The sequence below is a fragment of the Scatophagus argus genome, chromosome 4 (genome assembly GCF_020382885.2).
Source record: "Scatophagus argus isolate fScaArg1 chromosome 4, fScaArg1.pri, whole genome shotgun sequence".
Lineage (NCBI taxonomy): Eukaryota > Metazoa > Chordata > Actinopteri > Scatophagidae > Scatophagus > Scatophagus argus.
In genome coordinates, this window is record NC_058496.1 from 10,251,924 (window position 1) to 10,268,031 (window position 16,108).

The window sequence follows — 16,108 nt, forward strand, 5'->3', positions numbered from 1 at the left end:
TTTGTCTTGACCACATGTTCTGCCTTGCAAATACAAGTTTAGCGGTGTTGCACATATTGGCAGCACGACTGAAACTATGGTGATATGACATGAATTAAGTGACAATAAACTAGCCATAATCTGGAAAGTTAGACGTTTTAATTCTCTCACATAACTTAATGTTCAACCTAAATTAAACCATCAGCTGTTTATTGATCATATCCACATTGCTGGATTTTAAGATTGCACATTGCACATTTCTGACTCAACTAAAGTTGTACAAATACTGTCACATTATGTGTCTCAACATGGTATCTATAATATTGAGTTTTTACATTAACACCAGCCTCTGAAAATATACACTTTCTAAATGGCTAAGAGGAATCATTAACCTTATGGAGTCTTTACTTGAGGTTCTGAGTTACGTTTGTTTAAAGTAATCTCAAGATATCATATCAGTCTCGAGGAAAATGTGAAAGCTTGTGTGAAGTGTTTTGTTTTCTGTGGTCAGTAATACGAACCGCAGTGGTGCCTAATATGTAATCTTCCATTACATGGAGAAGACTATGGTTTTGCTTGTAAGGTGTTGTTACTGTTGTGAAAAACGATCCCATCAAGAACTTGTTTTATAGGGAACACCCAGTTATTCACACCCCATACACACCTTTTATTCTTGCAAATATGTATACCAATGTACAATTGCACTGAGCTGGGGAATTGTACCCAAGTATTAACCTTCTGATTAATCATGTAACATGTGTATGCTCAGGCTGCAGAGTGTGTTGATAGACAATATAAACTTTATAGCAATGTAGGAATGAAATACCTCAAGCTAAGATTGTTTATTTGGCGTATTCTGTTCTCTTCATGGTCATTAGGCTTCCCTGAACTCCTACAGCTGCTGATTTTAAAACAGTGTATTGCCAGCATATTTTGTGTATTGGATGTGAATTAAAACAGTCCAAAACCTTGCGTATTGTCATTTACCCGTCCGCATTGGCACCATTCCTTTGGTGATCATTTTAGCGTTTTGGCTCACAGTGAATGTCGACAGTGGCTTGAAAATGAAACTACTGAAATATTCTGAAAATAGAGCACGTCAGAAACCCGCTAGTATCTAAATCTTTGAAATGTATTCAACTATGTATTCATCTAGTCTACTCTGAATGTGCTTTATTTAATCTAGTCAAGTCCACAGTTGAATGAATGTCAGACAAACACACAGCAAACCTAACTTTGTTTGCTCTGTACTAAGTTATTCAGCACAGTAGCGTTGTCAGTATGGAGCAAAGGGAAGAGGAACTGAGATAAGGCAGAGTTTTGCTTCTGTAATGTAGGTAGTCTCACTACTTGGGAAGATACTGAGCAGTGAGGAAGTAACAACTGTTTCACTGCAGTACTACATCTCTTTCATCACTTTTTTTAAGCTTTAGTGCAGTTAGATTTCATGTGAGATGGCCTGTACTTTATCACTTGATTCTGTAGCAGAGCTGTGTTGCATTAGTAGTAGGCCTACTGAAGTAAGCTCAATTAAGGTTATGTCATGACAGTTAGCACTGGTGGCATTCACTTAATTTGGGCACCCACAGCAAAAACAAAAAATCGGTACCTGTGCTGGTGAGTGTGTTTCAGCGACATTGCTGCATTAGGTCATTATGTATTGTAAGATAATTCCAAATACAGTCGTGTGGACACCAGTCATCCAGCAACATTAAAACCACTGACACACACCAGGCACCAATTTTGGTCCTGGGGCTTGAGATGCAAGGCCTCCATGGATCAGACTTGTGGTGGTGCATGCCCAGATCCTTGATTGGACTGTGATCTGGGAAGTTTGGGAGGCAAAGTCTGCAACTTGTCATGTTCCTTGAGTCATTTCTGAAGGTTTGTTTTGCAGTGTAGCAGGGTGCTTTGTCCTGCTGTTGAGGGCTACTGCTGCTACATGGACCTTTGTTGACATGAGGGGGTGTACTTGCTCTGCAACAGTGTTTAGGTGGGTGGTATATTTTAAAGTAACATTCACATAAATGCCAATTCACCGCAGAACATTCAGTTATACGTAAAGTGATGATCAGTGTTACTTGCTTCACCTATGAGTGGTTTTAATGTTGTGGCTAATTGGTGTATGTCCACAAACAGTTGGTCAGTTAGGAACCTATATCCTTCCAACATTTTACTACTCGCAAAACCTGATACCTAGAAGCCATGGCCTTTTATTACCCCTGACTGGTAAGGTAAATAACATGGGTGTTTTCAGTCGTTTTTAATCTCTGTTGATTAGTAGGATGTCTTACGTTGTCTTAATGAGCCACGTCATGGTGCAGTGACCTGGTCAAAACGCTGTGGGGTGCGTTAAGGAGGTAAACACCACTGAACTGTTAGCTCTTTGGGAAAAAGAAAGTTTCAAATGTGTTGACAAAGCTGCTAACCTACAGCGTGTTTTGATTTTTCACGCACACAGCTTGAAGTTTTGCAGGACAGGCAGAGCAAAGCGTAACAGCATTTTGTTATCTGTGCGTACCTATATGTATATTTTTTGTTTACTATGTAATTACTCGAAATGTTATTGACCTCCTCTGTCTTTGATAGTATTTATGGGCCTGTTCATAAACTACAGTGAGGTAACCTGGTATGAAAATAGGAACAACGTCACTGTGTATTTAGAACTTGATCAAATTTACTTTCAAGGAGGTGAAACACTCATAAGCCACTCCATTAAAAGGTGTTAATGTAAGCTTATTAGACAGATTGAAAACAAAACACTTCAGTGGCTCTCACAGAGGCAGCTTGTTCAACATTGCAAGGACTACATAGTCACTGTTTGGTTGTTTAATTGCAGAAAGCAATGAATGCGTGAGTATCAGCTAAAATCAATGTCTCCCTTTAATCTGTGACTGGAATTTTGGGTGGTTGTTGCAAGCAGTGAGATGATAGTCCTGCTTACAGTGCGTTTACTAAGAGGCTTGCTAATAGTAATGTTTTATAAAGAGTTTAGTAAATGAAGTTTACGTGAGACACAGCCTTATATCCTGTTACTCTCAATTTTTAACTCTTAAAGACGACAGGTAATATTTCTAATACAGCTGAACTACAGGCCAAATAACTGAGGTTTTTCACTGTCTTGATATTCCTCTGAATCAGTCCTGTCTCTTCATAGATCAGATAAATAAATTACAAATGTTAATTGCAATATGGGGCATGTTAAAGTGAAGTTTAAAATTAAGACTGAACTAGAACATACAGTCTGCGGTGCATAAGACTAAATGTTGTGTTTTGTACAGATTGTGTTGTTTTACCTTTTTGGTTAAAAGCACTAGTGGGCTGACAATGGGCTGACAAATTCAGCTTCACTTTCTGTGACCTTTGTATGGATTAGAGACCAGTATGATTTTTTTTTCAGAGACGATACCAATAAGATTTTAAAAATCTAATCTTACTGGCTGTTTATGTTAAATGTTTTTGTGTTTGTTTGTTTCCTCAGAGTTCCACTCTGCCTCAGCGTCTAAATGGGTGAATCAGGCTCAGGCTCACGTCGTTCCACGCTTGTGTCCCGCCTGCCGATTTTTCGGCGAAGCAACAGTAAGAGGCAGGAGTCTCTGCCCTCCTCTCCGTCTTCAGGGGGAGTGGGAAATGGCGTCCACAGCTCTTCGCCCTCCAGCACCAACTCCAGCTCTGGCAGTACTGGGAAACGTCGGAGCCTTTTCCGCACTCCATCTCTCAGTTTCACAGCCAAACGGAATAGTGAGCCTCGTGTCCAGCCTATAAACCTGAACCTCACTCCTCCACTGACGCAGGGCACTGACACCAATGGAAATAACCAACAGGCGATAACAACATCATTGTCAACAGGTTTTAGTGATAGTGGAGGACGTCCCCGGTCACGCCACTCATTTGGTTTCGGGAGCCATAAGAAGAAAATCACACGCTCTCAGACTGAGGATTTTGACAAAGCGTCCTCATCCTCTTCCACAGCCAATCGAAATGTGTTTATAAACTGCATCAGTGGCTCAGGGGCTAATGAGGGTGATGACTCCGGGTTCCTTGATGACTACAGTGGTGGCAGCAATAACAACAAACGGTCCTCACGGCAGAAGAAACAGCTGCTTCCTAAATCTTTTTCAGCTCACCACCGCTTCTCCCGGACTTCTGATCACCACAGGCCCCCAGAAGTGAATCTAGAACCTCCAAGTTCCACCACCATCACTCCAGGGGCAGGAGGGCTCACCCCGGGGTCGTGGCCAGGTGAGCTGCTTGGTGCCGGTGGTGAGAGCTCACTCCAGTCGCCTATGATATCAGAGGACCGAACCACAGCCATCACCCCTTCAGAGTTCATCCCCATCACAGAGGATTCTGTGTCTGAGGTGGATGCTCTGCCAGCTCCCAGCCCCGGATCTGGTTTAGGCCCAGGAGGTGCCCCTGTGTCTGGTTTGGCAACTGACGCAGCTTCACCTGACCGCCAACCAGCTCCAGAGAACTTCAGTGTGGCTGTCTCTACCTCCCAGGTAGTTTCTTTTATGCTCTTTTAATCAGCATAGGCATACAGCATGTATCATTATTTTTACTTTACTACCTTTTACTTTAGACTTTTACATTACACTTTATAGTATATATTTTATATTGCAATAACAATAACAAGTTTTGTTTGACAAAAATGCAAAATAATATGAACAATAAATCTTTTTTGCTTATACAAATGTATGTGTTAAAGGATGCAAATAGTAGTGCTTCAGACAGTCAGTACAACCACAGCTGCCCTTGGATGTCAAGAACAATATCCATAAAAGAGGAATACTTATGACCACTGTGTGGAATCTGTGAAATGTGGCATAAAAATTGAGCACGAGGCATGAAAAGTCCTTTCATTGAAAGAGCTAAGGCATGAAAAAGAAAACCTTCGCATGTCTGCAAACTGCTCTCCACATTTCACACCTCTGTGCTTTTCCTCTTTAAAAGAATTTATTCTATTTTATTTCCTGGTTGAGAAAGGAACTCCAGAAAGGAAGCCATTTACCCAGTATGGCAGCTGCATAGATGAAACTGTACTTGGGCTACTGTAGAGTAAATACTTATAACTGTGTTATCTAAACATGCGCACTGCTGCTTAAGGACACAAATATCTACCTACCAAATAAGGGCTTAAGTGGTTCCTCCTTTTTGTAAACTGCTTCTTGCCTCACTGGAGTTCACAGTTGTTCTTGTATTTAAATAGAAGATCTTAAAATGTTGTTGTTTTTTCTTTAAACATACTCAATCTGATGTCTTGTTCTCAGGTTTTCTTCACTCCGGCTCAGTCCAGCACTGAAAAACCTTTACTCCCCGACACCAGCACAACCAACAACACAGACTATGAGACTGCTGTTTCCCTCTCAGAGCCTGAGACAGCTGTACCGTGCCTACCTCTGCAGGAACAATCACTGCAAGAGAGGAAGGAGAGGGAGGAGGAGAGAACGGAAGCAAGGGAAGAGGTGTCGGCGGAGCAGAGGAAGGAGCTGGTGGAGGAGAGGAAGACAGGTTACCACACAGAGACCACAAGTGAGAGCGAGGCATGTGTGGTACGCAGCGAGGGTTGTCACTCTAACCCAGAGCAATCGGAGAGGAGGGCAAGAAACACGCTCTCTGTTCAGGAGAGAGGAAGCTTCTGTGGTTGCCATGAACCCAGGTCCTCTCACTTCAGGAAACCACATGCAGGTATGAAACTCATGCAAACGCTAATCGGTGAATCGTAGATTTACGCATATACACAAATATTGAACTATGTATATGAACTTGTGTACAATGAGCTAGAGGCCCAGCTTGATCCCTCATCATAAATGAGACACACAGACAGACACAAATGTGGCTTCAGTACTTGTTTGAGATTCTTTTGTGATGAGGGCTTCAAAAAATTGTTTATCAGGTATGCAATCTCAGAGATGGCAACAGTACTGACCTCTTGCTATGCAGCGAAGGTATGCGCAGGCACATACAGTTAGGTTTCTTGTTACTGTGACATGTACTCTTTCTTTCTTTGTATCAGTTTTTTCATCCATTCCTTTGCTTTACCTGCATACCTGCATACCTGCTGCCTGGCTTACACACTCACTCAGTTATATATGAATTTCAGGAGTACATGTGCCATTATAATTAATTGCATTTCAAAGAGGAACAGAGGACATGTTCATATTTTTCCTGAGGTTTATATCTAAGGTTATATAACTTCAATGAAGTAATAAAAACAAGTGAAACATCAGTAATGACTCAAGCACTTCATCTAGTTTGACAAATGAGAAAGCTTGTGTGTCAAACTGAAAATGTATTCCCTGACCAAAGATGATTTGTTATGTTTGTTATATGATTTGTACAGTTATCCTCTTCACTTCTTCAGCTGCTGTAACATATTGCATTAGAGGCTTCTCTGACAACAAAAATAATTTCTCCCTAAATCTGCTGCCCAATGTTTTGTTCTCCAGCAGCTGTTTACCTCATGGCAGACTTTGATCAGGCACTGAAACATGAACATGAATTTCCCACTGAGTTTAGTACACTTCAAAGAAAAGAGATTGATCATTCAAACTCAAAAGGAGTGTTGGCAAATTTAGGATTTCACTAGGACTAAGTACCCATGTAATTAGGATAGGTTTAGTTGCTGCAACTACTAATTGCTTTCTATATCACGTATTAAACAAAATAAGGATTACTCTTCTGTTTATAAATGTGTACACATATGCACATTCCAGCAGAAATGCTGCTGTATGCAAATTATAGTTGAAATATTCAGTTTGATCTCCTCTTTGTGTTCTGTGGAAGAACTGTAACTCTGACTGATCCAACAGTTTGATGTTTGCTGTTGTATGTGTTAAAGTTGCTGTGATTGTTGGATAACCTTGTGATATCAAGGGCCTAATGTGGGATTTTCAACACACACACACACACACACACACACATACAAACAGTTTTATTGTAGTACTCGCTCCCAGGAAAGTAGCTGAATATTGATTGATGCAGGGTGAATTTCCAGCTTCGAGGCAGCGAGAGTTACAGACAGACTACAGCAATAACAGGGTGTCACAAGCCTTGGATATGTGGGCCCCCCTGTGCTTTTGGTCTGGTCTGAACCTCTCTCCAAATGGCTGGAGAAATGCTAATAATGGGCCTTTCGGCAGGGTTTTGTTGCTCATTATGAAACCAAAACTGCAAATATCCAGGCGCATTTCTCACAAGAACAAACACAAGAAAGGAAATACACATACACGCAGGGGAAGCTGCAGTATGAGAGAGGAACACAAAGAGAGGGAGAAGGAAGAAGGCTGGTATGGTAAGCTGTTTTTAACATATGTTTTATAGCCTGTTGCTCAATGACAGGATGTGGTATTGTCTGCTGTTTTCACATCTATCTGTTAGTACATCAAAAAGAGCAATTCTAGTAATGTGGTTTCTCTAGCTGAAGAGTATTGCCCCTGTAATATAATAGTTGTTTTTGTTAAATGGCAAGCTTGGCGGTACAAACAAACAAGCAAAAAAATAGGAAGAAATATTACTTGACCAAAAGCAGTGTGGCACAATATCAAGAAGATGTTACTACATAGAAAAAAGAACTGCTTTGTCAATAAGATGAATGAAAATAAACACATTTCTAACAGGAAATAGGACCGACTGTTACCAGTTTGTTGCTTGTGAAATTACTGGTACAACAGTTTCACAGTTTACTCTTTCGCTCTGTCTAACAGACTTTTTGCCTGTCTCTTTCCATGTCTGTCCTCAGCATCTCTGTGTAGCAGTGTTAGCCCTTATCATGAGGTGATGCGGATGGAAAGGCGTCTGCGTTCCTCATCTGAGGGGGCTGGTGGGCCTCGTATCCATGGAAACCACAGAGATACCCCAGGCATGGAGGGATGTGGTCTGCTTAAACACAGAAACAACTCCTCATCATCAAAAATGGGAAGTCTGGTAAGTCCTGACCTCTGTGTGTGTGTGTGTGTGTGTGTGTGTGTGCGTACATGCGTGTGATCTCATATGTGCTTTGAACATAGTCATGTACCTATGGCTTATTTTCTAGATTTTAGGTCACGCTCAGTTGTCATAATATTGCACTCAAGAGTTTGTGTGTTTGAAACGTACAGTGTGTCAGTTTTTTGTTTTTAGTGAAGATGTTTAGATAAAGACTAACTAGACCTTAGATACACATCCACATACTACCTGAATCTTTGGGAGCTGGTCTCTCTGGATGCATTTAAAGTTATTCTGAATGACTTGGGAGTTGGGTGTTTTTAATTTTGTTGATGAATTTTCTAATTCTAGAAATTTCTAATTTATATACTTCTAATAATTAGATTTGTAATTCTTTAATTTGTTCATTAGATCTGCCTAGTCATGCTTTTGGTCTGGTTTGTTTGTCTGTTTATGAACAGGGCCATTGGCCAGTTTTCTGAAATTTTTCACTTTCCCAGAATGAGTGTAGAATTTAGTTGCTGGTTGGCCACTCCTCCCTGGTTTGAGAAAGCAACCATGACTGAGTGAGCTAGACAGTGAGACACCGAGACACTGAGCGGACTTCAGAAAAATAAAGTTATCTTCTGGTTTATTTCACAGTGGTTAGTCTGCAGGAAGGTGGCACATTGTGGGATATTGTGCCCACGTCAGGCAACAGACTTGCAGCTCTGTATGCATCCATGACCCCAACAGAGAAGAGAAGAGAGGCAGAGACAGAGATGTAAACTGGTTTCCACATTTTTAGCCTCTAGTCTGACCTTGCACCCTGCGAACAGTAACTGGCAGGCAGCGGAGGCCAGACTTTAATAGAAAGATTTAATATATTTAGGTATCTCTGCAGTAATTTGCTGGTGCCACACCACTGCCCTACTGTCAGCCCCAGGAAGTGGTCAGCCTGCGACCAGGGCACTTTGATGATGAGTCCATGGAGTTGGGAAATAATAACAGATTATAGTTTGCAGTCTGCTCTACTTTTTGTCATCATGGCTCCAGACTACTGACATTGCTTCTCCTCAGCCTACCTGCTCAGCCCAGTTCATGAAAGGTTAATGTTATGGTGCTTTTAATTAGAAGAAGAAGAACTGAGCCAACTGAGCTAACCGGCCTTAAATAGCACCTTTAATTTTCACTCTGAATTAAAGACTCAAAAGAAGAAAACAAGTTATGTGACGGAGTGTAAGGAGAGCTAAGTGAGAAATGTCTCACATGACCAATACTGATGTATTGCTATAACAAAGAGACATTGCAGTTTTTAATGTGTTTTCTCCAGTTGAGCATCTTATCTTATCTTACATTTGAAGCTTTTGATGGCCAGGTAACAAAATTAAGTTCAGTGCATGCAATTATGGTTGAAATGGTGGATGATTTTTCTGTGAGATTCAAGAAATATATCCTGTGATTTAGCCCAGGCTGTCTAACATATGTTGCTCCTATCCTTGTTGATATATGGTGTAGTTGTCCTCATTTGTTTCTCGTGGAAGGCTATAGCCAGTGTTGTGCATGGATTGTTTTTTTTACAACACACACAAGAAAGCTCTGTGGAAGGAAAGCTAGTTTAAGTCAATCCCATTTATTTCACCGGGGACTATAGGCTTTTACCAAGAGATTAAAAAGGGCAGGGATGTACGTAGCACGTTGCCATGTACTTTAGTTAAGTCTGCATCTGCTTCTTGACACACACACATTTCACCAAACAATGAGTAATCTCTTCTTTTCCTTCTTCCAGCCTGTGAAGGGCTCTTCAGGGGCCTGTGTCATGCAGAAAAAGCAGGAGTCTTCATGTGTATATTCAATTATGCACTACCACTTCTCTTTATTTTATCTTCATAAAGCTTCATAAAGAGGGAAGCTAAAAGGTCTGGATTGAGACACCTGAGCATTTGCACTGTGCCTTTGTCTGAGTGTGTATGCAACGTGAACAACCGCACACTATGCAAACAATAACATCTTCTAAGTAAATTCATAACTAAAGCTACAGAGGATACAAACAAAAGGATTAGAATGGTCTGCTCATTGTTCATGCATGCACAAAGTGGCTGACTGTGGTGTTTATAGGTTAAGGAGACCTGCTGGGCATGGCACCTGTGGAAGGCAAAACAGAGACAGACTAAAGCACAGTATGCTAGGTGGATATGCTGTATTATTGCTGTGTCATTGCAGCCCAGACAGAATATAATTATCATTAAGCAAATGGAGATTTGGTTTGCAGTGACAATTTCTGACAAATGGCTGGTTTGTTGAATTCAGAAAGACTGTGAGGTACCTCTTTAAAGTGAAGCAAGGAACTGTTTGTTGAGCTCATTCCAGTTCTTATTCTTGTTTTGGCAGCCCTATGGGACTCTATGTGATATTTATTTTACCAGCATACACAGTGGTGGTTGCTCATAAATTTCCCAGTGATGCCTTTGATAATAGTGAGGCAGGCCAACTGAGATAAAAGAGCATGTCTTGGGGAAGTCTTCTATAGTTCTTTGATGTCATTTGAAATTGAATGTAATCACTGAGACAAGCTGGACAACTCTGAACATGCAGTTCTGTTTGTATTTGGCAGAAAGGTTTAAATGCAGTCCACTTTACTTTGTTACTTATGCATATCAGCAATTGTTTTGCAGCTTCCTTGCTAGACAGTCACTTAACACCTCTTGTTTTCATATGCTCTTGTCTGATTGCTTCCTTGTAAAGACTAGATATCATCAGTCACACCTGTATTAATCATTCAGCAGATAAGAATTCGCTTCCTCTCTCAGACAGAATTTGTAATAACCACAACCATACAGCTGGGTTTTAAAATGAAACCAGTGAAGATGTTTGTAAACATTGCCATTGAACACTCACCTTGCCTATAGACACCATACAAAAAGAGTAACAATTATCATACATTCATAAAATCTAATCAAATTTCAAATCATATAATTTTCTCAGAGGCCAGGTATCTAATACCCGTTGGTTGCACAGTGCAACACTGAAAACAGACTTTTTGTTTAAGGAAATGAACTAAATTACATCATTTTGTTTAAATATCTGTGCACTTTGCTCTGTGCACAAGTCTTAGAAACAATAATCATCATGTTGCATTGATTTGATTGTTACTAGAGATCTTAAAATACTTCTTGTAAGATGTGGTCCACTTCTGTTATGTCATGGGAATACCAGCAAGGTCACATTCATGCATTATTGTCTCACTCATTATGTTTAATATTTCATGGAAATTATGTTAAGAACTTCTAGTTCATATTCTAAATGTGTTCATTTGAACAGTGTGGAAGCTAATTCAATGGCAAATGTAAATGAAAGAATGGAGTTGATAGTCCATTAGGAGCTCATTAGGGATCAGAGAGGAACAAGAGTCTGGAGTCAACCCTCGGGGACTGGAATAAACTACCTATGCTGTAAAAACAAGATTTAAGAATTTTTCTTTTTATTCAGTGAAACTTTTCATCCCCAGAAATGTGGCTAAAGAGCTCAAAGATGATCCTTTTAGTGGCTTTTTGCTTATCTTTGTGCAATCAAGTATTCACAATACATTTATTATTTGTGTACTTTGAAATGAGAGTTTGAAATGAAATCAAAATCAGGTCTGACTGCACCTAAAGCCATTCCTCTGATCCAGCATGCACTTTAACAGGACTGGGAAACTGGATTGGCCCAAAATGACTGAAGTTGTTTTTCATGTTATCAATTTCACCTGTGTGATTATTTAGTGCTATCAAAAGTTTGTTGTCAAAATGGTCAATAGACATGGAGGTATTTTCCAGTCAGTCTATACAATACTTAGAAATCCTCATATTACAAAAGAAGGAAATGTAGTTATGACTGTAGTTGTATTTTCTGGCTCAGCAGCATCACTCACAACATAATCCTGATTTGAAATATGTACCTCTAATGTATGACCTTGGTAAAAACTTGAAAAAGTACTGGGATGTACAACCCAAAGTCGCTGTGAAAACCCCATCTGAAAACCCTAAATAAAAAAAGCGCAGTCATTTGCAAACAAACTGTGTTTACCAGCAGTGGTTTTACAAAGTGATAAATAATTGGAATGGATTAATACAGTGCTTTTCTAGTCTGATTATTCATTCAAAGTGCTTTACAGCTAATCAGCATTCAACCATTCACAAACACATTTGTACACTCATGTCAAAGTTCTTGCAAGGTGGCACCTATTCAGCAAGAGTAGTAACCATTCGAACAGACTGATGGAAGAACCCCCTGGCACTTCACATATGTGCGCCTGGTATAAGCATATCATAGCAGCTGCTGATAACAGCAACAATAGCAAGAAAAATAAAAGCATTTGTGTTTTTGTTAGAATTTTCCCAAAAGAGCGGTGGCCAATAATACAAATCTAACTCAAAGGCACCCGCATTTGCGTTATATAGGCAGGGATGGTGTTGGGTGATTGTGTTTTTCATCATGTCGAAAATGATGAGTATTATCACATTATCACAATTTTTTTTGGAAATGTTGTAGTATTTGTTTCTCCTTCATTTTAAATGGTATTGCTTCTGTATGTTTGCTTTGCGCTGTGGTGAGTAATTGTTTCTTGTTGATATGAGAAGATAGTTGTTAAAAAGACACAAGTCAGGTCATTTAAGTAAGACTGTGGGTAAATATCAGTTTCTTTTCACTCAACAAAGACATTTAAAATTTGACTGGACATTCAATCCTTTATTTCCTCAGGCACATTGTAAGCACAACTGGCTGTGAAGTGTCTGCTCAGACAGAATGAAAGTAATTTGTTAGTCCGTATATTTTCCAATGCTAGAGGCCATAATATGCTGTTCCAAAGCCCAATCTCTCTCTCTTGAACCTAATGCATTTAATACCCTAAAGCACTGAATAAATGTAATTTTCATAGGCCTTATATGTGGTTTTCACAGAGTTTGAAGAGAAACCAGTGACTTTTGATGGATGGAAAGAACCTCTTGCTTCCTCTTTTCACTGTTTTGGATGTCATTCTGCTTGGCAGTTAAGAGATGGAGCCATCTTTTAATGAGAACTGAGTCTGATATTATCTCTATTAACTCAAGGATTATACTCACTCAAATCATATAAGTGAGGTACAAAAGGTGACATCTCTGGCTTATAAAATCATATTAGCAACATTTCTGTGGTTAGAGGGGCACATTAAAATGGGTAATTTAGCTTCAAATGAAGTCTGTGTGCAGTAGTATCACACTGTATGGGTCTTCATTTCTTTTCCAATACCCTTTAGCTATTAGCTTTAATGCCTGAAATGAGATCTTCTGTTCAATTGCTTTGCACTGAAATGCATTCTGGTCTTTTCTTTTCTCCTGATGTTTGCTGCACCGAGTGTCTGATGAAAAAAAAAAAACAGTAATACACACATTCATACACAGGCTGTGATGGCTTCACATAGGTATGGCCTTGAAGAACACTGATATAGCTATTTGGAAATTCTCTCTGCCTTCCTCGCTCTCTCTCTTTCTCTTTCTCTCTCTCACTCCCCGTCTCTCTCTCTCTCTCTCTCTCTCACACACACACACACACACACACACACACACACACACACACACACACACACACACACACACACACACACACACACACACTCACCAGAGAGAGGTGTGGCTGATTTGTTGGTCAAAGGTCACTGTGACGGCGCCAAACATGTTCTTTTCTTTTGCCATAAGAATTGATATGCTAGTTCTGACAAACTTTCACACATATATCTAATAGGATAAAATGATGAAGTGATGAGAATTTATAATCAAAAGGAGATTGTGACCATATTTCACGTTTGGTTGTATGCTGAATTGATGACACTAATCTCCGGTCTCCAACTGCAAAATGTGATGATTGTATATACCTTCCGTGCAGCTGGGTTGAAAATGTGTGTGAAGTGTCCACGTTTCAGAATTTGGAGCTTCTTCGGAGCGGCAACATGGATATTTGAAGCATTGTCTGCTGTCTTGGCTGCAGCTTTGTGTTCTCTCAGAATCAGCTTTATTGGCCAAGCAAGTGAACACATACAAGGAATAGGATGGTTTTTGTTTCGCTTAATGAACTTACACACTAACAGACGTACAACAGTAATTCACCACCACCTCATTGGTTTTGCTGATATTTAGTTTTAGGTGATTGCGTCATTGCAACGTGTAAAAAGCTCTCCATCAGCCCTCTGTACTCCTCTGTAAATATAGTCTCTCAATGAAGATGGTATTTTGTCATGGGAAATTATTCACTGGAATCATGTTTGTCAATACTGAGCTAACTTCTATTTCACATACAACTACAGGACTCTTTATAACTCACTTTGTCTAAAGTTTTTCATTGTTTTAAGTGAACAAAGGTCTCAAATCTTTCAAACAATATTGAATGCCCTGAAAGCCTGTAGTAAGCATCATTTACTTATTTTAATTTTGAAAACATTGTTTCAAAGGTTGTTTCAGGTAGCAAAATGTGTCCAGAACAAGCACCATATGCAGTTTCTTCTTTTGGCCTTGTGAGGTTAACAGACTAGTAAGATTTGCTGCAACAAGATGATTCAGTTTATTGCATGAGATACAAAAACCTCAACATTGTGGTGATTATTGCCAGTATTCTGTTAGGACTAACAGTACACCTTCTGAAAGTGTGATCAAATATGCTGAATTATCCTCAAATATTGTTTCTTGAGGAATTGGAAAGACAGCTGCTGATGGTGAAAGCATGGCTCCAGGTAAACCCTTGTCTTCACATATCCTGTATGTGTGTGCTACAGATACAGTAATTTTGTATTTTGCTTTATCTCATGCAAGGCTATGCAGTGTTTTCAGCAGTTTATTTGCTACTCTTTAATCTTGCAGCTGCAGCTTTTTTTATGCAGTAGATTTCCCTTTGATGACCATCAGATGGCAGCATTGACTTTTGAAATGCAGCTGAACTAAAAGGAACATCATGCATCACATAACACCATAACAATGCCAAGACCATGGGAGCATTTACTGGATAATTACAAATGAAGGTCATGTGGTGGGCATTAAGTGTTGATACCTGACTCTGATTTTTGTGGCGTTCTTTAATTATCATTGCTTCATTTTGAACAACATTGAAAGTAATCTGTGACTTTATTTAAAGCTACAGTATATTGAAGAGCTTTCATGAGAGAAAATACACACTCCACACACACACACACACACACACACACACACACACACTGTTTCAGAGCGATTGGCATACACCATTCTAACTGCATGACAGTTAGAACGGTGTATGCCAACCGGGAGTTAGATAAAGGCAGGGGGACACATGTGAGATCCCTCCGGCTTTGATATGAGGCCAGCAGGAGGATTTATGTAACTCAGAGTTTGTCTGCTTAGTAATCAGGAAGCAAACTTAATTCCAGTTAAGTGGTATTAGCACACAATTATTTACTTTACATCACTTAAGTATTGCATTCAATTGCATTTTTTTTAACTTTTTCGCAAAATGAATCTTAATGTTAAAAAAAATTGTTTTACTGTAATGTAAAATTTGTAAACTTTTGCTTTTGTCTTCTTCATTCTGAAGTATACTGTACTACTATACATGTTACCTTAGTAGTAGTGGTAGAGTTTAGTAGTTTTAGGAGAAAAAATGTGCACAGTGGTCCTGCAGTTGATAATTTTCTTTCTTGCTTGCTTTGAGAAGGGGGGATCAACGCTGTTAGCTATGTTGCATTGGAAAAGTACGCCCTGCTCTCAGTGAGGTAGATGAAAAAGATGGTACATTTTGTAAGATTCATTTTTACAGCCTATTGAGTCAAGTTAAACTCATTAGGGAAAGGCTTTGAATATTTAGATTGTGAATACGATTTTGAAAATCACATGAGTCATGGCCTTCTTCTCTTTGTCATGGAGAGAGAGGAGTGAAATACTGTAGATTTTTCAAGTTTTTCTTGTTCAGCAGGTATTTTGGGCCTGAGAAGAGCAGGGAATGTTGACAGATGTTGCACAAAACCAGAGCCTCATTTTGCACATTCATTGCTTTCTCAACCCGAACCCTAATGATCCCCACATAACAGGAGTAGCAATATGTTTTCATGAGCTTGGATGCATTGATGTGGGACGAAATACCTCATTAAGTTCAGGCAAAGTGAAAAAAATCTCATTACCTAATAATATCCTAATATCATACCTAATAACTAAAATAATGCTGATATTACTGCTGATGTTGATAA

General features: G+C 39.5%; 1 protein-coding gene across 6 annotated transcripts in view; it reads left to right on the plus strand.

Annotated features, from left to right (window-relative positions):
- ccser1 (coiled-coil serine-rich protein 1) overlaps positions 1 to 16,108 on the plus strand; it is a 113,063-nt gene that overhangs the window by 1,275 nt on the left and 95,680 nt on the right. For 4 of the 6 annotated variants that reach the window (XR_006843251.1, XM_046387644.1, XM_046387643.1 and 1 more), the window contains exons 2-4: positions 3,461 to 4,481; positions 5,250 to 5,667; positions 7,721 to 7,905. Coding sequence is in view for 5 of the 6 variants with exons in the window: in XM_046387644.1 (XP_046243600.1) it covers positions 3,486 to 4,481; positions 5,250 to 5,667; positions 7,721 to 7,905 (1,599 nt within the window). In the remaining variant the exon portion in view is untranslated. The other 2 variants (XM_046387646.1, XM_046387645.1) reach the window with 2 other exon arrangements.